A 22,921-nucleotide genomic window follows, 5' to 3' on the forward strand; every position below is an offset into this window, starting at 1 on the left:
TTTAGCATGTTAGCCTGATGGTGGCGCTAGGTGAGGGGTCAGAGGAAACGGTTGATCCTGAAGGAACATGAAGGTCTGAACCACATTCATCACAATCCAGCATCTAAAAAGCGGATTTATTACTGAACAGAACACTTTTATTGAGTGTCTGTGAAGAAAAAAAAGCTGAAGCTGACGTAGAAAACGTGGAACATTTATTTTTTTAATCACATTTTCAAACATTGAATGTTTTTGTGCAGCAGGTTTTCCTGTGCAGTCTGACTGAAAACTGAACAAACAAACTGATTCAGTGACAGAAAAGAAAGAGAAGAAGTAAATCTGCTCCCTTCAGTTTGTCATCGGAGGCTTTAAGAAACACAGAAAATCAGACTTTCACTTGATTGAGTCCAAGCTGGATTGTAACTGTCACATTTAAACAGAAAGACATCGTTAAAGGACTCGTCAGGCTTCGTTTTGATATCAGGTTCCAGTATGAAAACTGGTGTACAATGATATATATATATATATATATATATATACTGTCTGTGCAAACCTGGTGTTAAAACACAGCAACAATTAAAAAGACTCAACAATCAACAAGGAAACTGTAAAAACAATCACAAGCTGCACCAGAGTCCAGTCATAAAAAACAGAAAATAAGATGCAAACTTTCATCTTTCATTCACGTCTCAATGCACTGATGAAGGTTTCCGACCAGAACCAGAACACCCCGTCTCCCTCGGCTGCAGCGCTGCGGTTTCCCTTCTTTTAGTTTGCCAGCAAACGCAACACTTTAGCACATTTACACGTGAAATAATGAGCAGCGCCGGCAATTTTCATATTTAATCTGAGTACTTAAAGCGCGTGATCTGATTGCATTCAGCAGTTTGTTCATTCTGTGAGCCGCAGCGTGGATCAATACATGATAACTGATGATCAACTACCAATCAGTGCCTGCTGATCACAGAGACGTCCTCAGACGCCGGGCTGAGGCCATACTGAACAGTATTTATTCTGGATGTTGCAGCAAAGGAAAAACCTCTGAGGGGCCGTTTTAGTTCTGATTGTTGCGTATTTCAGTGCTGAACCTTTGACCTCTGGGGGTTAAACTTTAAGTGCTTCTTTGTCACAATCTATTTCCAACAACACAAGATTTTCAAAGTGCATCAAACTGCGGTGGGATTTGGTGCTCAGAATCGGCTGCTCTGCGATCGATTAGCGAGGCTGCAGCAGCGTTTTGTTTGACGAACAGGAAACATTCTGCTCACGTCCGTGTCGGTCACACACCGTACGAGTTTAGAAGTACTTGTAGTATGCTGGAGTATTTTCATTGGATCCTACTTTAAACGCCCCCCCCGCGCTCCACTTCAGAGGTGTTTTACTGCACGACGTCTGTGTGACAGCTGGAGTTTCAAGTTAGTCTTCAAAAAAGGACTTTTAACACAAATCTGAGAAAAAAGCTGAAATGAAAACGATGATGAAGGGTTTGCAGGGACCTCCAGCAGCTGCAGCAGTTAAAGCGTCGCTCATGGTGAAATAAGCTGAAAGGGGCCGTTCTGCAGAACGAGTACTTCCACTTTTGATACTTCAGTGGATTTCTACTATTTTAGCTTTAAGCATCTATTTGTAACAGAGTATTTTTCTACTGCAGTATTGCTGATGGGAGTACACGTCCACCTCTGCTGAAACGTTTACGTTACAGCGACCTCTAGTGGCGCCTCAGGTGAATTGCACGTCACTTTTTCAGTCTTTGGCTTTTTCTGGATTTTAGAACTTTGATTTTGTGGCTTGAGGAACCTTCATTCCTGCCGTTCTTCTCTGTTCTCCGTCTCTCTTTCCTCGTTCTTTGTCCTGTGAATCGCTCTGTAACTTCTCTGTAAGAACAACGTTAAAACACGGACAGTAAATCGGATCCAGGCCAGCGTGAAGCCTTCAGCTTTCACAGAGCTTGTGATTTGTTGCAGCTGGGAACGTTTCTTAAACTCTAAACTGAAGTTAAAGCGATGGCAGGGCGGCAGCCCCTCTGATTGGCTGAAAGGCTACAACTGAAGCACATGTGAGCGAACACACTGATCAACATCACTTCCCTTCCTTCCTCTCATCGGTCAGTAGTCCTCCACCCATCCATTCTCCAAAATAAAAGCATCAATGACCTCCTTCATGGCCAGGTTCGGGATGAGCTGATCTTGGGTCAGCGGGGTGCGCGTCACCGGGTCAAAATGTCCGACTCGCTGCCAGAGAAGATCAAACACATTTTGCACATACTTTTACTTTCAATACTTGAAGTATATATGTTTTTTCATAATACTGACATACTTTTACCGAAGTAATATTCTCGCTGCAGGACTTTTACCACTATCAGAGTATTTGTACACCGTGGTATTAGTACTTTTACTGCAGTAAAGGATCTGAATACTTGCTGCTGTACTTCCAGGCGCTGACTGCGCAGACAGTGAACACACCTGTGGGGGAGTTCTCACCTGTAGGTGCTCTTCAATGTCTTTTCTGTCATACGTGACGCCGCTGGGAGTGATGCAGGGCTCTCTCATCAGCTCGAAGCTGATCTTTCCACACAGGAAGTCCGGGATCTCACGCTTCTGTCGGACACACAGCAAACAGTCTGTAACAGTTATCGTCGCTGTCAGCAACATCGACGCAGAGGAGTCGTCAGCACTGACCTTCCTCTTCTCGTCCACTTGACAGAACAGCTCCTCCATGTCTGACAGATACTTGTCCTGTGGAAGAAACACCTTTTCAACACTCGAGGTTCAGGGCGGACAGACGGACGGGACTGTAACTGCAGTCAGCATGACGTGAAAATAGACTTCAGCCAGAGTGACTTCACTGACAAATGAGCTTTAACACTACTTAAACTAGTTCTGACACTTTAAAACTAGTTCTGACACTTTAAAACTAGTTCTGACATTTTAGAACTAGTTCTGACACTTAAACTAGTTCTAACAATTTAAAAACTAGTTCTATCACTTAAAAAATAGTTCTAACACTGTAACACTAGATCTAACAATTTAAAACTAGGTCTGAAGCTTTAAAACTAGTTCTACCAATTTAAAACTAGTTCTGACTGTTCAACAGTAAAGTTAACACTGGTTTTAGCTCAGTGTCTGATGGACTCGGGTCCTACGTGTTTTGTGTGGATCTCGTTCAGACTGTGTTGGGTTCTGCTGTCGTCCGTCTTGTCGTCTTGTTTCTGTCTGCAGCCGTCCAGTTCCCTGAACATTAAACCACACGCTGACACGTCAGGAGGAACGAGAATAATTCAGGGTAGAAAAACAAACTTTTTCTGGACTCCACCTGCCTCGTTTTCTCAGCTTGGATGAGTTTGGTGAGGTAGGCGTGCAGCTCGCTCTCCTGGTTGATCCTCCTCTCCTCCAGGCTGTTCCACCGTTTCTTCTTCGCTATCCGCAGAGCGCTGGGAATGTCGTCGCCAAAGTTCAGCCGCTGCTCCTTCGCCAGGTTAAACGCTGGAAAAACACAAACATGAACTGCAAGTTGACAATTTGTCAACAGAGCGTCATGACAACCGTCTACAGCCCTCCAGTGGGACTTTACGAGGTGATAATAAGTCTGAGGAGTGTGTCTTCAGGTTGTTGGGGACTAAAATCCCTCGTACCTTTCTGCAGGTTGCCGATGGCTTCGTCATAATTCTCCATCTCCAGGTGACACTGACCCATGAAGAAGTGAGCTTTGACTGACTGGCCGTCGAGCTCCAGAGCGTGTCTGCAGTCCGACAGAGCTTTGTCGTACTGCTGCAGCTTCACGTAGCACAGCGCTCTGTTGGTGTAGTACGCTGGGACAGAGGGACTGTGGGTCTGCAAGAGGGGGGAGAAGACGAAACGCTGCAGAAAAGCACCGACACAACAACGATTCAAGATCTGATACAGACGCTCTGAGGAAACATCGTTACGTACGACAGCATGAGGTCGGCAACCTGAAACTGACCTTGAATTTCATATCAACACTGACAAAGAATCCATATTTAATGTGTTTGGTAACATACCTGATCCAGTGCATGGTCAGTGTCAGGGCCAACAGCGACCCGGCATATTAGCATCTCTAACATATTGTACAAATGAGTCTCACCAAAACGATTACAAGACATTTAGCTGAAGTCATGTCATCAGGAAATATTCTTAAAAACTGAAGCACTTTTTAAACATGAAGTTGAACATGCAGTTGCAAACAGACACCGGAACACATGCTCCCCATCATCGGTCCTTACTATGGCTCTGCTGTAGCAGGCAGCAGCCTCCAGGTACTTGCGGTTCAGAAAGAGGCGGTTCCCCTGTTCCTTCAGCTCCTGAGCTGACACTGAGGCGCTTTTCTCCGGACTCTCTGACATTTTGTCCACCAGGCTCGCTGCACCGGCGGCAGCTGCCTCCTCGCTTTGCTTCCCTATCCTGAAGCTCGGATCCAACGAGCAGGACGGGACCTGAGACACAAAAATCCAAACAGGTAAGAGTCAGACGGTGCTGTGATGTGGTCGAACATCAAAACTGGTATTTATGGCAAAAGAAATGTTCAGCCTTTACAACTATTTTGCTTAAAAACTGGAGGTTTGAAATGGGCCTGTAATTATTCACTAATGAGGTATCGGCTGCTTTTAACGAGTGGTTTGATAACTGCAGTGTCCAGAGAGCTGGAGACGACCTGCAGTTAAACTGAGTTTTAAAAGACGGTGGGCAGAAACACAGTTTACATTCTATAACCTTTATTTTGTACCATCTCAGGTAAAACACAGTGATACTGCTCTGCACACAGCAGGAAAGCTTCATTACGGCTCGGGAGGCTGACCTGAGATCAGCGACGTCTCTACACCTGGCTGTGACTCGTCCTTTGGATTTGTGCTTGTATTGATGCATTGATTCAAATATGCAGTATCACCTCACTACTCCACCTTTGCTGGCTTCAACCTCGCCTCTGCCTCTGCCATGTGACACCGCGTGCTGCTACAGACTGCCAGCATGCAGTCATGACAGCATGAGAGAAACACCTCTTTAATTAGATATTACATTGCTACAAATGAGGGACAGGATGTGTTAAATGTGATGGATGGCGGGCCCACCTACAGCCGGTACGGACCTGCTGTCCCGCCGACAGAGGACCGACCTGAATCCTGCCGGATGCGGACCGGAAGCTCGCACATTTCTCACCTGCTGCTGCACACTGACAGCCCACCGTAACGTTACTGCGTATCCTGGATCAGATGTCCTCTACCTGGTTCCTGTTTCATCACGCGACAGTTTTTACTGTTTATCACTCTGCTGACATCGCAGACAAAACAAACACGCTGATTGGCTGAAACACTTTACACTGAGCGACATTTGGACTGTTTGCTAACGTGTGGCTAACGTTAGCTTCCTCTTTGATGATTCACCATCGCTTTATTTACTGATTTTATGCTAAATGTCTCTGTTGTATGTCGCAGTTTTTTTTAGTCGAAGTGGCTGCCACCGTGAAGCTAACGAGCCGCAGTATTTAACGTTATTTCGCCGAGCAGAGCAAGCTAATTTGGCATATTCACACCGCTAAGCTAACTAAAAATCATTTACAACGTTAGACTCACATACCTGTGTCGTTGCTGTCTGAGCACCTTGAATTACTGCCGCACTCTATGTAGCCTGTGCTAAATAAACGTGAGCTATTTCTAGTAATTTAGCTAGGTGGCTAACTACCTAGCTACAAGTTGTCTCGAGACGTGCAGTCCAACAGATGTTTTGGTTTTGATGTGACGTAAAACGCGTCGCCCGCAGCCACGCCCAACGTCAACAATCACAGCATAAAGGTTTGGTTCATTAAAAAATAAGCTTGAATCAAAATAGCATAATCCCCTATCGCAGCCACACAAATATAACAGATAAGCCAAAGATAAAGAGCTACACATGTTTTTATTGACGAAGCATCATAACAACTTTCAAACATTTGCATAGTTTATATATTGTCTAACAATACGATGGTGGTTTCGGATTAATAAACACAAAGTATTTTTCTCCACTGTGCAATTTTAAAACTTCTCCTTAAAAGTAAAACACCAGAGTCCAGCATAGTTTGAAGTTCATAAAGTGCTAATGCTTTCACACAGCGGCTCCACTCTAAAACTAAGACTTCATTTAAACATCCTACAAGTTTCACTGTTGAGTATTAAGACTGAATAATACTGAGAATAAACACCATGTTTGTGTTGTTCCTGTGAATATTCTTGGCAGCCAGTTCACACACAACTAATAACTTCTATTTATCTATCACCAGTGCAATTAAGACAGTTTGGACCTGAAGACCAGCCTATGATCTGAAATGTGTGTAAAATATAAAGTGCATCATGTGATCAGTCATGAGATCTGCTCTAAACGTCTCTGTGGAGGAATGTGTGACTTCAGTTTGTGGACGGGACATGTTGGAGGCAGAGCTGCTTCGGAGACAGGAATAAATCATCTCACTTTCTGACTTACAGGCTCAGTTCACACAGCTTTTTCTCACGTGGTGTGAGGCCAGGAACCAGCACAGGACGTTTGACTACAAACTACAAGAATCAGTTAGCGTCATGAATCCATATCGACTGAGTCTCTTTTAGGGATTTTACTGGATGTGTGAGCCAGCCCACGTTTAGACATTCAGCTTTAAAAGTTTCTCACAAAAAGGACTGTAAGAGAATGAACCAGCTGGCCTGTTGGTTCGACCTGTGCAGAACTTCATTTTCCTAATCCAGTGAGTTCTAACATATTAGAAAAATATGGGAGTGTTTGTTTTTCAAGACAAACAAAATCTGAACTGAGAACCAAAACAACATCCAGGTCTGTCATGGAAAATTATAAGCTTTCATTTTAAGTGCCTAAAGATGGCTTTTACACGGAGAGGTGAGAAAAATGACGCAGCTCAGTGTGTGTGTGTGTGTGTGTGTGTTTATGGGATGATTAAGTGTGATAAATGATAAATTACCTATATAAATCAGCTTCTGTATAATGTTGTAACAAATTCCAGTGAGGTGCTTTGACAGCTGTCAGTCGAGTGCATGTTGGTTATTTGCTTATTAATTCTGTGAATAAGCAAATAACTGGTGTTGAGTTCAGTCCATCCTGCAGTGACACACAGAGCACAGACACTTTAGAGTGAAACATCATCCAAATAATTTCTGAAATATTTAATTAATTTAATCATAACAATTACTTAATAAGCTGATGCTTGAATTTCTTCCAACAATGTTGATGAAATAAAATGGAAATTGAGCTTTTAATAAATAAGTAGTTGTCATCCACACAAATAGTCCCTCGGTGGATCAGAATGACACTGCGGCACACTGTTACACGTCTCTATTGACTTCAGTCCAGTGTAACTTAATTAAGCCTTAAAAAGCCCACTGAGGTTAAATTCAAGCAGTGAGATGATTTCTGTCCCAGAGGAGCTCTGACTCTTGAACGCAGCACTCAGCCTGCTCACTAAATGTGATTGAGAAACATGCCCGTTTTCCATCGAAGCAACGGTCAAATGAGAGACAGACAAACACGGGTAGTTCCTACAGTGTCGGACTGTTCGCTGCCTCCATGACGAGATCTCACGTCTAGTGTTTGAAACAGATCTATGATCTGATGCCTCCCTGTTGCTCTGACTCACTGTGTCAGAGGGGTCGAGGTTGGTGCAGACCTGCTGTCTCTGGACTTAGAGCAGGACTGTGTGTTGCCTTCGTGGGACTCCAGTTCCCCAGAGAAGCCTGGACAGCCTTACGATGAGCCAACCTGTGTGTGATGGAGAATCCAGCATTTCCCTCCAGCTGAGACAAAACCACAAGCACCTGTCTGAGAGAGACATAAAGCCTCGTTCACATCCCGCTCGGGTTCATGATGTCATGAGACAGAACAGTGGTGTGTGTTGCAGTGAACCTGTGCAGAGGAGGGATGCTGTCGATGGCTTTGAGGCTGTTGCGCGTCGACACCACGTTGAAGCTGTCGCTACAGTCACACGACACGTGGAGGTGATGTCTCGGGTGTCTGTTTTCCACCATGACGATGAGCCCCGCCCAGCCGTGGGTCAGGTAGTAACATGTCATCCCCTCTCGACCCTGACACCAGAGGTGGAGGAAGCATTCAGCAAAAGTACTTACACCGCACTGTCAAAATACTCCACTACAAGTTAAAGTTCTGCATTTAAAGGCTTGTTTAAGTAAAAGGATGCATCACTATCAAAAGTAAAAGCTCTCATTATGTGAATTCCAGTGGACTTTAATCATCTTGCTCTCTCCAACACAACTCTCTCATGAAACTGGCAGTAAATTTACTTCAAATAGCAGTTTTTCTAAACTAAACCGGCAGTAAAACATTATTTTGCTGAAAAAATCCATTATTCATAACTAATACATAAGAAGAGAAAAAAACAGCTCAAAAGGGCTCTTATGATGCGTTCAGGAGCTCCTCGTTAACACAACAGCCGCCAACTGTGACCACCTGAACACATCACCTGGCGAACATGGCTCGGTCACACTGATTCTATAAACTGACAAGGACCGAGTGACTGCGGCGTTACCTCGTGTCTCTCCCCTTTAGTTTCTGTCAGTTGGATGATGGCGTCGGCGATGGTGGTGTTGCACGCCGTCACCTGCTCCACCATCACCAGTCTGGAGCTGTAGACTGACAGCATGTAACCAGGCACCTCTGATCTGCTGCCGCTCGCTGGAAAGGCACAGCGGTGACTTATTAAGAGATTTAAATAATGTCTGCAAATCCATTTGAGCTCTGAGTCTGAAGCAAAAATCCTTTTTTACTCAAACTTTGGAATAAAATATATTTATCACACTGGAGGGAAACAGTTTCGAGTTAAATATATAATAAAAAACAAATTTTACAAATGAAATGGAAAGGTTTTCATTCTTCAGTCAACATGTATCTTGTCAGATCAGGAAAAACTCACAGAGATCACGTCATCATAGTGTTAATAAGTGTTTGACCATTGGTTGTGTCCGCTCTATTTGTTTTTTCATTGTGTGTGTATTGATGATGCAGCATTATTCATGTATGTGCATGCTTGTCTTGTCCTGCTCCAGCTGGGTGAACAATCGCTGCTTTCAGAGAGGAATTTGTAGCTGAAAAGAGAAAGAAAGCTGGAAAAAAACACCTCTTTTTGTCTTTATTTCTAAATGTGTTATTTGTATTAGCTTGATTGCTAAGGATAAGTTAACTTTGCTAGCAAAGCCACTGAGATGACAACATTCATTATGATTTCTAAACTTTGGTATATATGTTATATATATATATACACACACACACACACACATATATATATATATATATATATATATATATTATAGCATTACTCTAGAAAAACAGGCTGATGTTGGAGTTCTTACTTGTCCCCTCTGTGACAGCGGTGTGCCAGTGGTTAAAAGCACAGCACAGCACAGCGTATTCGCCGGGCTCCAGCATGACGTCACAGCCCACAAACCGCCTCACTGAGCGCCGGCTGTGAGCCAGCAGGCGACCCAGAGCCAGGGTACCCGAGCTGTCGTAGGAGACCCGAAACACCAACACACACAAATCCAGCAGGTGGCTCTCTGCTGTGTCCCATCGCCTGAGGACAGAGGAGAAGAAGAAAGCTTATACATGGACCTGCAAACCATTTTCATCTCATTCTGTTATTGCGTCATCTGTTTGGAGGAGTTCATTTGTCGATTAGAGGTTGTGTTTCTGGATAATGTGACCTAACAGGAGCCCATACGTGGAGAAAAGGTTTGGGCCAAGTACAGAATCCTGGGGGACCCCATAGAAGGTGGAAGAAAAGGAGATGAATGTATCATCTATTAATATCTCTCCACACCGATACATCATGTTGTCTGCTCAGTGTTCAATAATGTTTTCTGTTGAATGCTGGGACGTCGTCCTACCTGCTGCCCTGCTGGAATAAAGCCATTTCCATGGCCGTTCTCTCCAGCACTGTGATGGACACCACCGTCACCGGGACGTCGGCCCCCCGGGGGAAAACACCCGGGACTCGAACCTCCTGCCAGTCTGAATGAATCTTACAGATATCCACTGAGTCAAAGTACCTGTCAGGGTCAAACACACACTCACAGACATGTGAGGATGTGTACACACACACACACACACACACACACACACACACACACACACACACACACACACACACACACAAAGATGTCACTGATAGAGAGATTCTATGACATCACAACACATTAAAAAGTGTCAAAGCTTGCTTTGTTTGTTAACTTCTGATCTACCTGATGAAATCCCAGAAGTCCATCCAGAACAGGCCGTCCTCGGCTCGCTGGGCACACAGCTCCCTCTTCAGGTGTGGAGGCCAGTTTGGCCAGTCGTCCGCCCAGGGTCCGGTCCAGGAGAAGCGACCCCACGGGTTCCTCAGCTGCAGTAATCTGAGGCAGGAAGCAGATGTTAGAAACTAATCATGACAACTAAATCTCTAAATACAGGATGTACAAGCCTAAAAAGAGTAAACGCGTGTGATTTGCATGTATGCGTTACAGTTACAGCCTGAGGTTAACTTGCATAGGAATGATACCAGGTAGCATTCAACAGATTTTGAATTTGGGGAAACAGAGCACTGGCATTGGATTGGCATTCTTGTTGGCTGACACCCGAGTTTGGGAATCTGTATCAGGAGAGAAAAAGTGCTTATCCGTTTGCTCGGTGCAGCCCAAACAAAAAATAAAACTGAACTAACGATTTACGGTGAAGTGTCGTTTAATCTGTCCCATCATTTCCTGGGAAAGTTCACGCTTGTTCGACCAACCTGTGACCGCTGACATCTCTCACATCGAGGACAGAATAAGCGTGTCGTGGACGTAAACCCAGGGACTCGTACTCTGTGTCATCCACCTTCATGTTGCCGCCTCCACAAGATGCCCCCATCAGGAAACTGACAGCACAAAAAAAGAGTTTGGATTAATGTCTCAACAGTTCAAGTCTTCGGAGCGTCTCCTGGCACTCACCCTGCTTCTTTGGAGCTCAGCATTTTGGCCCAGATGAGGTCTGTGTCGATGGGTTCTTCCTTGGGGTTTGTGGCGCTGACCTGGAGGGCAAGCGACTCGCAGGGGGCCCCGGTCAGCGTGGACAGGCCCTCGATAGCGCGACCTGCCTGCAAAGCAAAGTAGGAACCGTGGAGCTTGGCCAGTGCTTTTTCAATCAGAGCCACCCAAAGCTGCTTCCGCTGAGCCTGACGAGCGAAAGTGAGGAAAAAAGGATTAAAAAATTAATAGTGAAGTAATTATCTCCTGTACCGCAGATTAAAAATCATATCTGGTGATGGGCAGAGGAACACCAGCCTCGCATATTAAGAAAGAAAAACAGAGGGAAATATCCAACTGGTTCAGTGCTTTTAAGGTATAACACACAAAGTCAGCTCCAGCCTGTGGTGATAATTCTGCAGAAATACAGAGAGATTCATTTCATTCAATCTTTGACCTCAAACAGATCCTCTCAGGCAGTGGTTAGACATTTTTGAGGAATGATTGTTGTGGAAAGACTTCAACTACTGGAGTTTAATAAAAAAAAAAGCAGATGACAGCTTATGAGATCCATCACTGTTAAAACCACAGTGGAAATAAGGGAAGACTGAAGACAATGGGGCTACACAAAAAATTTGAGACAGGGCGAGGGGCCAGCTGCTTTATAGGAAAGGCAGTGACATCCTGTGGTGACTACAGGTCAAACACTGTCGGGTTTAAATTCAAGGTTCGTGTGTGTGTTTTGAGGACATTAGAAGCTACAATACCTCGTTACAGGCCGGCCAATAGGGAACTTTAATCCACATACTTACCGTATTTTCCGCACTATAAGGGGCACCGGATTATAAGGCGCACCTTCAATGAATGGCCTATTTTAAAACTTTTTTCATATATAGGGCGCACCGCATTATAAGGCGCATAGAAGGCGCATTTGGCATATATTCATATTGACAGCTGACTGCACGCGCCAGTAAAAGGCTGACGGCACGCAGAGAGTGGAATACCGCTGTTACTTCGGCCACGCCCCCTGACTACGATAGCCATAATTAACCAATATTGATTCATATAAAAGGCGCATCGGATTATAAGGCGCACTGTTGGTTTTTGAGAAAATTAAAGGCTTTTAGGTGCACCTTATAGTGCGGAAAATACGGTACTTTAGCTTAGCTTTAGCTTTAGCTACAGTTGAGTGCTTGAAGTGGAATGTTTCACCTGAGAGAAGAGGAGGTGGCCGTTTTCGTCACATGGCAGCATGTCGTCCACTAGCACTGTGGTCCACGAGCCGTCTTTGCACAGACGCACCTGATAGGCTCCTTCTGCGCACAGCGAGCGAGTCACCATCACCTTCTCCACCAGCTCGGGACGTTCAGCCAGAACAGCCAAGGCACTCAGGAACCTGTTCTCCAAAACATTCAGGCAGGTAGAGGCACTGTGTAACTGGAGCTGAAAGGAATACAGCTGCAAACGTTTGAGCACAGATCATCTCATTTCATGAAAAATGACTTCTTCACAGTCACTAACACTGAGCCTCATTCTTGAAATATTTGATCTCTGATTGTGTGTACGAGCGAAATAAAGATTTTTACTGGATTGATCAATATTTTCTTATGGAGTTTCAGGCCTGAAAAGAAACTGACAGCCGGATGTTTCTGGCTTCTTGTTTTGATGTGGTGGCTTCTGTTTGCACCTCTGTCCATGTGGACAGGATTCAGCAGTGACCATGTGCTTTCTGTGCTTTAAATGGGTTGAGTTCGCTCACCAGCAGTTACCCAGAAGTCCCTGCAGGATGTCAGATGGGCGAGGCATGCGGAAAACAGACCACTTCACCGCTCGGTCTCTCAAGTTGCAGCAGTTGATTTCTTGAGGACGGAGCCACTTTCTGACCCGATGTTGGACACTGTCGTCCACTGGGAAGCCAACAGACTTCGGACCAGGAGGGAAGCTGTCATCCACAAACGTCACTGTGTTCTGGGAGAGAGTGAATCAAATACTGCCATGACTGAAGCTACATCAACATGTCTTTAATGTCTGTGTGGCTCAGACACAGGCAGGGCTCCACTCTGTTACGACTAATGATAAGAAGCATGTCACAACCTCGTTAATTAAAGGTCTGAACTGATCAGTTGTGCCGTGAATGCAGCTCAGCTGAACAGCTTCATGTGGCTGCCAGTGTTTTGAGGTATTTCAGAATATGTGTGTCTCAGTATCTATTTCTTTATTATAGTTTTATGGTTTTACACAGATCTTGGGTTGTTTTCAGGTGCCATCAATCTTCTATATGATTGTATTATATGCTACTCATGATTCGCTCTTCTGTTTAATGCTGATTTTGTGGCATATTTTACTAGTAGTCTGTTTATGCTACAGATTCTGACATGTGAACGGACGATGTGATGACTCTGACTTTGACTACCACAGGGTGCACAGCATGGCCCGCCAAACTGCTCATCTTCATCATTCCAACAGTCACATGATCAACAGTGTCACGGGTTACTTCAGCTGTATGGTTTACTATCATGGAGTTACACTAGTTTTATTATTATCCTAGTTTTGGTCTAACTTAAAGCTCCATCATCTCATGTCTCATTAATTTAAAGAGAAACAGAAACAGTGAATATGCAAATTCTCTCCATCACATGAGGAAGTTTCATCCTGGATCGTGGCGGGCTCTAGACTAGTTGTGATGTCATACGCCCTGCAGGTATGTCCAGGTGTTAAGATTGAAGGTGAGCTCAGAGAAACTTTCTTCCTTCAGCAGATGATGGTGAAAAACATCATTCTGCAGAGTGAAGCTCGGGTGTGACAGTGAAGAAACAACAAGAAAGACAAACGTTCGAGTGGACGGGGGCATTAAACTGGAGTGCAGTGCTAGCTCAAAGGTTCTTCTGGGAAACGTAATACTCTGACTGAGCCCGCGTCGTATACAAACCTCTCTGCAGAAGCTGACGATGTTCTCCCACAGCTCTTTGGCCTCTCCTTCATCACTCTGTCGCAGCACCTCCACCAGCATGCTCTCCTTCCTCTTCGGGGACAGAGCCGGCCTAAGCTGTGTGACGTGCTGCTGAGGAGTGTGGCAGGCCAGGCAGTGTTTGGCTTTGACCTTGTTAATGAGAGTGCATGCCGGGCATGCCCACTCCTCTGTCCGGTTAACGGGGACGACGCCTGCTGGAAACGATGCAGAGGCCTCCGGTGCAGGCGACAGCGGTGACATTTCCTCCTTCAGGATGCTGAGCCGTCTGCCAGGCAGGACCTCTGGCTGGACAGACAGATGTGAAATAGCGAGCATCGATGGAGACGGACTTAAGTTATGAGTCTGACTGAGACAAACATCTGGCGGGGGCACCTCTCGGCGACTGCAGGGCACGGGATTATTATGACCTGATGATGCTGCAGTGAGCACTGAGGAGCTCGTGTGTGGATACGAAGCTTCCACCGGTAAACATTCTCCTCGTGTTGATATGGAAAGAGACAGTGCCCCCGCTGCGGGTTCTGGTTGTCGTATCCCTGTTTGATCGCAGACTTCAGGCACGAGCAAGGCGTCGGCAGGGATTTGGGGGAGAGACAGTTTGCGTGGTCCGCCACAGGCAGAGCAGGACATGGAGGTAGGGGTGTTCTGCAGAGTGCACCTCAAACAATCCCACGTCAGGCTGTTTTTATCTGCATCTTCGCGCTGCTCTACATTTTGCTGTCTGCACGGCTCAGCCGACGATGGCCTCAAGGGACCGGAGCAGCTGCTGGAGCGCTGGGGCCGGGGCTGGTCTTCAGATGACCCCCGGGGTCGGTCCAGCGCTCCGGCGTAGCCACACAGAGAGCAGGCCAGGCTGTCGGGGGAGTTGGCCAGCGTACAGCGCGGGCAGGACCAGCGACTGTCCTCCCTGCTGGCCTCGTGCCACATCCAGCGGGTGTCGGGCCCTCGTCGGGGGGCTTCGCAGATGGAGCAGCGAGGGGCACCGGCTGCGTTGAGGAAGGTACAACAGCCACAAGCCCACTGGCTCCTCTGCATGGGCATCGAACCAGAAGAGAAACTGGGGCGAAAACACGATCACAGTTTGATGTGATGTTTATATCATATCATCAACTTATAACATACATCATCTGTCATATCATGATATTCTTTCCATTTCTATTACACATGTACAGTATATTTTGTGGTAGTGTATTATTACTGCATAATGTGTGTAAATTACAAATACTGCTCATATACAGAAAACACTATTTTAATATGCTAATATGTATATTGCCAATATATATACATTATATGTGGATGACAGATCATGGCTGTCGGGCTTACATCACTGGTTTCTTCCACACAAATATTTGTTAAATTTGAAAAAACAAAATTGCAAAAAAAATTACAAAATAAAATAAATGTAATTTATTTTGCTGTCATTTATTTCATTAAAATAATTCTTGCCTGTCTCTGTGTTGGTATAACACGGGTTTGGGATCAAGTGATGAGTTCCTCTCATAATTGATAAAAATTGTGTATTTTGTTTGACTTTAGTCCAGATCTGAGTAGTAAATAATTATCTTTATGTTAATGATGACTTAAGAGCATCATTCAGGGATGGTTAGCTTCAGTTTGGGGTATTTCCCATGACTTTGGCATGAAAACTGTCAAATTCACAGGCATAATAACCACCACAAATATCTGCTAGTAGCAAGTGTAATGTTAAAAAAACATCAGAACTGTCTTCAGCTGAGTTCTGGTTTTATGTAACTGCAAAATCCCAAAGGGAGAAAAGGAAGAAAAAGCTTGGAAGAGGAGGGAAAACTCCAAATATAAACGGGTGCATTAGCAGTGCTTGCATTTTTCTATACCCTGTGGTGGCTGGGAGGAGAACATTAAAATGCATGAATATGGAAATGATACAAAAAGCTGCACTACAGTAACAACATAAACTGTTCTTCAACTGCGCCCTCACAGACACTCATAGATTATACAATATTTATGATTTCTTACCTACTTACCGGTATTATTCCAGCTGTGTGTGAGCAGTTTACAGTGCCTTTGTAACACACTGAATTTGGTTCAAAAACACTGTTTTACATCTAAGATTCATGTTCCTCTTTGTGCTCAGAGGCCTCGACTGTAAAACAGACCCAGATTATCTGTACTGTGGCATCCAGGGGGAAATTTAGACTCAAGGAGCCGGTGGGACATCTGCGTGGAGGCTGGCCCACATTTTGTAGCTGCGCTCTGAGCAGCTTGTGGCATCACGCCGGAAACTTCCAGCACAGCCCGACCTGGACAGGTTACTGCAGTGCACAGTCTCTGAGATGCAGGTGTTTGTGTGACACAGAGCTCAGCTGGAACGTCAAACGGTGGTAATGAATGACGCAGGAATCATTTGCTACTGTTTTTACAAACCCACAAACGACCTTCAACACTTCCTAAAAAACAGCGAGTTTCCTTTTTGTTCTCGTTAACTCGGGTCTTTCAGTTTTACCTTGTTGCTGAAGCTGGCTTTTAAAGAGTAATCTGTAATCGTAAGAGAAAAGATAACACTGTTCTGAAACACATGCCGTGCACTGATACAGTACGTCAGATGGATTGGGACTTTTTTTAGTTACTTATTAACGACTTTCTGAACGAGTGAATCTTCTCAAATGCAATGAAAGCTTTCTGGGAATCTACTTTGAACCATGCTGAATAAAAGCTACTAATTTGCTGTTAATTATCAGTCATAACGTTTTATTATAAAATGACTATATATAATTATTTGTGACAATAAATCTGTCCAATGAGATCACATTTCTGCCTGCCACCCACTCTACAGACAAAATCTAAAAATCTTTTCATTCATCATTCTTTTTTATTTCAGTTTTCAGTTCTACTTGTTTCTTGTTTTATTGACTGTTTTATCTCACTGTTGAGTATTTTATTCTATTTCGTACTCTACATCTTTATTTGCCTGATTTTACTTTGTAACCTGCTTTTGAAAGGTGCTGAATAAATAAAGGACATTATTATTATTGTATACAGTTTTTATTATTACAATTATTATTGCATGCAGCTTTATTCATAAATACAACAAGTTTTTTTTGTTTTGTTTTTTTTTTATTCCAGCTTCATTTCGTTTCCTGGGAATTGGGAATGGGAATTGTTTTGCAGTGCTGTGGATTTATTGTCAAGCACTAGAAACAACTGGAAAACTGGCCACATCCAGTCTGATACAACCGCTGTCTGTCACAACTTCATCAACTTTTTTCCTCCCCAGATGTCACTTCTGGACCATTTTGATCTTCATGCATCGAAGGAAATGTGAGAGATCTGTGGACCCGAATTCCCTCCGCAAAGCTCGAATGTGCGTTTCCAGACTGCCGTCTACAGCTCAATCATCAGGGATTCCCCTGGTCGCGTTACATTTCCTGTCAGGGAGTAACTTGACTCCGGCCTGGACCAAGTCTGATGGCGTTTAGGACAATGTGGCAGCAGAAGAAGACTTACACTAGACAGAATATACACAGTACATTAGAGAAAGATATAGTAATAATTAATAAGTGGAGATTTGAACAAAACTGGAGAAGGCTGAGGTTTACTTTATATCAACCAGTTTATAAAAAATTCATGAGCACGTACTCGAGCTTAGGATGCCCACACAAGTGTAGAATATAAATTAAGACTCCATTCTATTCACCCATCACATTCAAAGTGAAATGTGTGGCATTATAACATTAATAAATTATCATAAACACAAACGTTTTATGTAGAATTATCAAAGAAACAAGACCGCCTGAGAGAAGACTGACTGACTGAATCTGGAATATGGCTCTCTGTTCAGCTCAAAGAAACATGTTTCCTGAGTTATTGGGATGAATTTATTATCTATCAGGACAAGTAAAACCCAGAAACCTTCAATTCTGAAACAGAGATAGATCTAAAAACCCACTTGTCACTTTCACTGAGACTCATTTCTCTCCATAGCTTCAGGTCTGCTCATACGATCCATTCAAGTGTCGTACAACCTGAATAAGAGTTGTGTCAGAATAATTCTCTTGGCCATTTCCATGGACAGACTCTCAGCAGAGCAGTGGAGAGTGCACACTTTAGTGACCTCAGGAATGCATCTCTGCTTTTTCCTGATAATGTAGTTAGAGGCTTAAATTGGCTGTGACCTCCAGGGTGTGCTGTGCTGGTTTGCCAAGTGTGAAGCAGTTAGGATGAGTGTTTGCACCTCCAAGAAAACCTCAGAAATGGCAGGGAACGGCGGCTGGGAGCAGGCTGCTGTCCCAACTGATGGGATTGAAGAATCTCGAGCTCTTGTTTATTAGCGAGCAAGATGCCGTGTGAGATAAACAGGCTAATTAGTACAGTTTTGGCAGTGAAGAGAGAACTGAGCCTGAAGGCAAAATCTCTGAATTCACACATAGAACTAAGCTCAAGTGCAGGAAGCTGAGCCCTACTTATGCTGAAAATGTTTCAACTGGTCCCACGGCTTTCTGAATCTGCTTCAGAAACATACAGAGACAGCAGGAAAATAAGACAAGACACCGGAGTTTGTGAGATCAGTCAGAGGGTGAGCTGAACACAAACACACAGGCACATGATGACACACACAGTCAGGGTGTCGAATGTTAGCTCGTTGACGGCTAACGCCTGTACAGTTGGCAGATTGGCTGTATGGTCCAAACGGGCCAGCAGTCAAATTTGACACTCTGCAGTGAGTGAAACAGGATGTTTTCAGTCTGAACACACCTTATGATGTCAAAAGCATTTCATAGAGGGAGCATCACACCGGAAATAAGAAGCATCCTTACTATCGCCAGATTTCAGAATTTTTAGGAAATATTATATTAGATTTATTAAGCCTCTGGGAAAGCTACATTACGCAGCAACGATCACATATTTAAAGATGGACAAGATGATTTAAACCATGCGGTAACTTCCCTGACAATGAGATGAGATTAGGATGCACAGGCGAGCAACTGATTGATCACTTTGCACTAATTAATCAAAGCAACACTTTGTACCCATGCTAACCAATTTCCTCTGGGAAACTCTGATGCAATCCATGCTTTCTTCCTTCAGGACCATCATGAAGATGCTAAATGTGGTTTAATGGCTCCAAGGGTACCATTACTGTTTTCATCCTTGCAGTACTTGTTGCTAACTGACCCAAACACTGCTGGGATGACAGGTCAGGCAGGTGGCGCTCGTCTCTTACCTGCGCTCTCTGTGCCTGCCGGGTCTGGGAAGCTGCCGAGGGATGGAGGTGCTTTGGCTGCTCCTCAGACATCCCATGATGGGGGAGGGAGGCAGAGCTGCACCCCGGGGTGCATCACTCTCAGCCTCCTCAACGAGGGAGGAAGTGGAACCTCCCATGATGCTGCTGGCTCAGGTGGAAGGGACCTGGAGGAGGAGGCAGAGGGAGAGCAGTGCGGTGACAGATACTGAAACAAACTGCTGGAATTTGACAATTTTCTCACGATTTTCATAACTGGTTCATTGTTTCAGTCATTTTTCTAACAAACATACAAACATTATCTGATTGCAACTTCTCAAATTATGAAGGTGCTCTACTTTGTGCTCTTTGTCATGTCATATAAACTGAATATCTTTGGGTTTGAAACTGTTGGTCAGGTAAAACAAGTATTTTATAATAACAATACTCTAAGAATGCTCATTTAGCATATTACACAGGGTCAAAATAACTTAACATAGAGGATCAGTGTGGCATCGGTGTACATGGAACATGACAGTTTCATTTTCTGTGACAGCAGAATTTACATTTTTGTCAAATAACAACAAAACTGCAAATGTTTGTGTCAAAACTTTTTTGTTGAGCTGCATTAAAGTTAAAGTTGAGTCAGAGTTTCAGGCCCGGGTGAGGCCATGCAGTCTCCACTTCTGCACATACAGTTGTGTATACTGATACTGTAGTATAGTACTGTGTATAGTTTCACATAAAATAATCACGTGTATGTATGTTTGCTATGTTGTGGTCCATGTTCGCTTAAAAGCTGATAGTGAAAGTTCCTTCTGCTGTTCAACATCTGGTGGAGAGATGGAGAAGATCTTCCAATCTCAACTTTTAAGCCAATGTGGACTAAAGGGCTCAGAAATCTAAAACACCAAAAATAAGATGCTGAGAAACATCATGTTATAAAACCGAAAGCTCCAGAACAGCTTCAGAATGGACCCTGGAGAAAGACTGTTCCACCATCTGCAGCTTCCACAGTCAAGAATAAACTTTTAATCAAATTTATTCTGTCAGATCTTATATAGCTTTCATTAATGCTTCTATATTTATGTAATCACCAAACTATCACTTCCATTATCAGTAATACTGGTGGTGAACGCAACATTAATTGCATAATAATGTATAATAATTTTATATTCATGACATGTAAAAAAACTCATACTGAAATCTGATAGTTTGGACAAACCTACATCCTATTAAATCTGTCATTTATGGAAATATCTGGAGTCTGCAGACGTCACACTGAGGACTTGTTTTACATTGATTTACATCAGTTTAACGCGTATTGCATTTACACTTAAATTAACAGAATTCAAAGCTCCACTAGTGAGTGACATTGCCCAGTCTGTTCATTTGACTCAGACAGGGTACATGTACAGATGTCATTTATTGCTTATTTTGGTATCTGGTTGTTTCAGCTCCCTCTCTGTTCACTCCACAGTTTTGTCCTTGAACAAGGACTTAAAATGTATTTGATAACCTCAGAGCTCCAGCCTCAGATGTGTGTGATACCGTCACACTCACCAGAAGACATACTGTATCTTCTCTGCTGAAAATCTACTACCTATATCCTTATGAAATCAAAATCACATGTCAAAGCATTTGCCTCCTTCTGTCTGCTTTGTCAGGGTGTTTTTTTTATCTGTCTCTGAAGGATAAAATGACAATCAATACATTAAAAATCCGAATTTAAAGACCTAAAACTGAATAAATACTCTCTGTGAGGTTTGCATTCAAAGAATGCATGCAAGTGAGTTCCTCCGCACCTCGATGCAGATGCAACCCTGCTGATACTGAAGTTCACATAGACTTTTGGTAACCTGGTGCACCTGCAGTAGAGCTGGTGGCTGAATGAGAAACTGCAGAGCAGTATGAGGACATTAAAAGAAGCAGCAGCGCTGTGAATAACTGGACTCACCTGACTGCAGACCGCACACGCTGTGCAAGAAGGGGATGAATGTTCCTGCCAGCAGTCTGAGATCTCCATGCATCCTCTTTAATTAAAGCCCCGAGATGCACCGTCACCACTGCTCGCCTCTCATCATCACTGTCAAGCCACAGGGAATACATGACACGTCCTGTCCAAAATTTCAAAATAAAACTCCTGTTGGCCAACATGGTTTGCAACATTTTCAAGCGATAACTTTCATGCATGAAATTTTAAAAATTATTAATAATAAAAACGACTCTACTATAATCAGACCATACTAAACTGATATGAGGCCATGCATCATGACAAGGGTATTTATGTAAATTTTCAATTCAATGGATTAAAAAATACACGTTTTTTGCATTGAGAAATTTCCTAACCATCCATCCCCTTTTTTTAATTATTAATTTTTGGAAATTTATTTTTTCTATGAATAGCCAAATGAACTAATTATGACCACCATAGGCAACCATCACCAGAAACATCCCTAAGGATGTTCAGGAAGGCAGTAATGTGTGCTTTTATTTTGAAGGTGACTTCCCTCTCGTGCATTACTGTGGCTGACTGTGTGTAGCTTGGCGCTGGTCTCCCTCAGTGGACGAGGTTTCCTTTCCTCCGGGGACATTTTCAGGACAGGACGCCGGGCAGCAGCCGGGACGAATCGACCTCTTATCCGGTCAAGATGAACGTCTTCTTCCCCCGTTACGGTTCAGGATGGTGAAGCTAAACACAGACCGATCTCAGTCTAGTTCCACTTCCCCCACCAAACATCACAAACCTAGCAGTAATGTTGCGGGGTTTCCAGAGAATTGTACACCGTGTAAAACATTTAAGTTTTTCGAAAGAATCATTGCTGCTTCAATACACCAAATAGTGCTTTAATTGTAGAAAATAAAGCTAAATTTCTAGGTTTTAGCACAGTACATGGCTTTACAGGGGCTCAACACTGTTAGAATACAGCCTTAGAAACCCCGCTGCTCGGCTATTAGCAAAATAATTAACATTTAGCAGTTAGCTAGAAAAACGCGACCTAAGTTTCGTTGACAGATCACTGGATATGGCTTGTTAATTTGGTATAAGTGATTCAGCAGAGTATCTTAGTTAGCTAACATTAGCTAATTGTAAAAATTGCGGAAGTAGCTTGTGGTCTGTGAAAAGATCTAATTTTGTTGAATTATTGAATAATCTGTGGTGCTGAATTCTGAGTATCGGACTCTAACAGTTTATATGGACATAAATCCGAGTAACAGCCTACCTTTATCCAGTTGTACGGCAACAATAAACCTTATTTTCCTTTAGCTGTTCCCGCCATTCAGGGAGACGTGATGACGGTCTGCACGAGCCGCGGTGCCGTCGTGCTCGTGGCCGCAGACCACTTCAGACTGGCACGCGCCAAACTGACGCAGAGGAGACGAACCAATCAGATTTGATTTTCTAATCACCTTTGTGACCCATTTGAAATGTTAGTGACAAAAAGCATCAGAAATGTGAAAAGAATCATATTATTCAGAGGTGAAGAGTAACGACGTACATTTACTCACTGTTACTGTGTGTATGCAAGTATTTGTTCTTCCGTATTTGCATTTATGGCTACTTTATATGTACCTTTACTCCACTAAATTCCAGAGCAGAATATTATACCTTTTACTACATTCAATTAATTAAGCGAATCTCATCTTAAAATTCTAAAAGTTTGCATTTTGCTTAGTTTTGTGGGTAAATTACCTCACTGTTTGAGCCAAAACAGAACAACGCAAAACTTTTTACTTAAGTAAAGCATTAAAATATTGTTAAAGTACCAAAGTAAAAGTACTTATTTTGCAG

The 22,921-nt window shown here is 43.5% G+C and overlaps 2 protein-coding genes across 5 annotated transcripts; both read right to left on the reverse strand.

Annotated features, from left to right (window-relative positions):
• Positions 1-190: 190 nt before the first annotated feature.
• LOC121620707 (E3 ubiquitin-protein ligase CHIP-like) lies at positions 191-5,710 on the reverse strand. The gene is made up of 8 exons (XM_041956868.1): positions 5,568-5,710; positions 4,220-4,429; positions 3,611-3,809; positions 3,296-3,461; positions 3,122-3,209; positions 2,658-2,714; positions 2,460-2,576; positions 191-2,210 (listed from the first exon to the last, which is right to left on the reverse strand). The coding sequence occupies exons 2-8, from the start codon at positions 4,337-4,339 to the stop codon at positions 2,085-2,087; spliced, it is 873 nt and encodes a 290-aa protein (XP_041812802.1). The 5' UTR covers positions 4,340-4,429; positions 5,568-5,710; the 3' UTR covers positions 191-2,084.
• A 247-nt stretch (positions 5,711-5,957) lies between these two features.
• LOC121620981 (calpain-15-like) lies at positions 5,958-22,444 on the reverse strand. 4 transcript variants are annotated; one of them, XM_041957265.1, is made up of 15 exons: positions 22,353-22,444; positions 21,086-21,820; positions 19,132-19,316; positions 13,893-14,988; positions 12,723-12,931; positions 12,176-12,359; positions 10,949-11,172; positions 10,750-10,875; positions 10,220-10,372; positions 9,866-10,027; positions 9,332-9,552; positions 8,512-8,657; positions 7,872-8,050; positions 7,606-7,783; positions 5,958-7,070 (listed from the first exon to the last, which is right to left on the reverse strand). In XM_041957265.1, exons 3-14 carry the CDS (start codon positions 19,287-19,289, stop codon positions 7,651-7,653), a joined length of 2,991 nt encoding a protein of 996 aa, XP_041813199.1. In that variant the 5' UTR covers positions 19,290-19,316; positions 21,086-21,820; positions 22,353-22,444; the 3' UTR covers positions 5,958-7,070; positions 7,606-7,650. The 4 variants fall into 4 exon arrangements, with proteins under 4 accessions (XP_041813199.1, XP_041813197.1, XP_041813198.1 ...); XM_041957263.1 differs by having other exon boundaries at positions 7,606-7,787; XM_041957264.1 differs by having other exon boundaries at positions 5,958-7,783.
• Positions 22,445-22,921: the final 477 nt, after the last annotated feature.

Source organism: Chelmon rostratus, chromosome 17, assembly GCF_017976325.1.
Source record: "Chelmon rostratus isolate fCheRos1 chromosome 17, fCheRos1.pri, whole genome shotgun sequence".
Taxonomy (NCBI): Eukaryota; Metazoa; Chordata; class Actinopteri; order Chaetodontiformes; family Chaetodontidae; genus Chelmon; species Chelmon rostratus.

Coding starts and splice junctions, on each gene's coding strand:
- LOC121620981 (XM_041957263.1), bottom strand. CDS start 19,289: ATGGGAGGTTCCACTTCCTCCCTCGTTGAGGAGGCTGAGAGTGATGCA. Junction 10,876..10,948: donor CTGAGCTCCAAAGAAGCAGG/GTGAGTGCCAGG, acceptor TTGTGCTGTCAG/TTTCCTGATGGGGGCATCTT. Junction 7,788..7,871: donor AGCATCCCTCCTCTGCACAG/GTTCACTGCAAC, acceptor TGTCTCTCTCAG/ACAGGTGCTTGTGGTTTTGT.
- LOC121620707 (XM_041956868.1), bottom strand. CDS start 4,339: ATGTCAGAGAGTCCGGAGAAAAGCGCCTCAGTGTCAGCTCAGGAGCTG. Junction 3,810..4,219: donor CCTGCTACAGCAGAGCCATA/GTAAGGACCGAT, acceptor CCCCTCTTGCAG/ACCCACAGTCCCTCTGTCCC. Junction 2,577..2,657: donor AAGTGGACGAGAAGAGGAAG/GTCAGTGCTGAC, acceptor TGTGTCCGACAG/AAGCGTGAGATCCCGGACTT.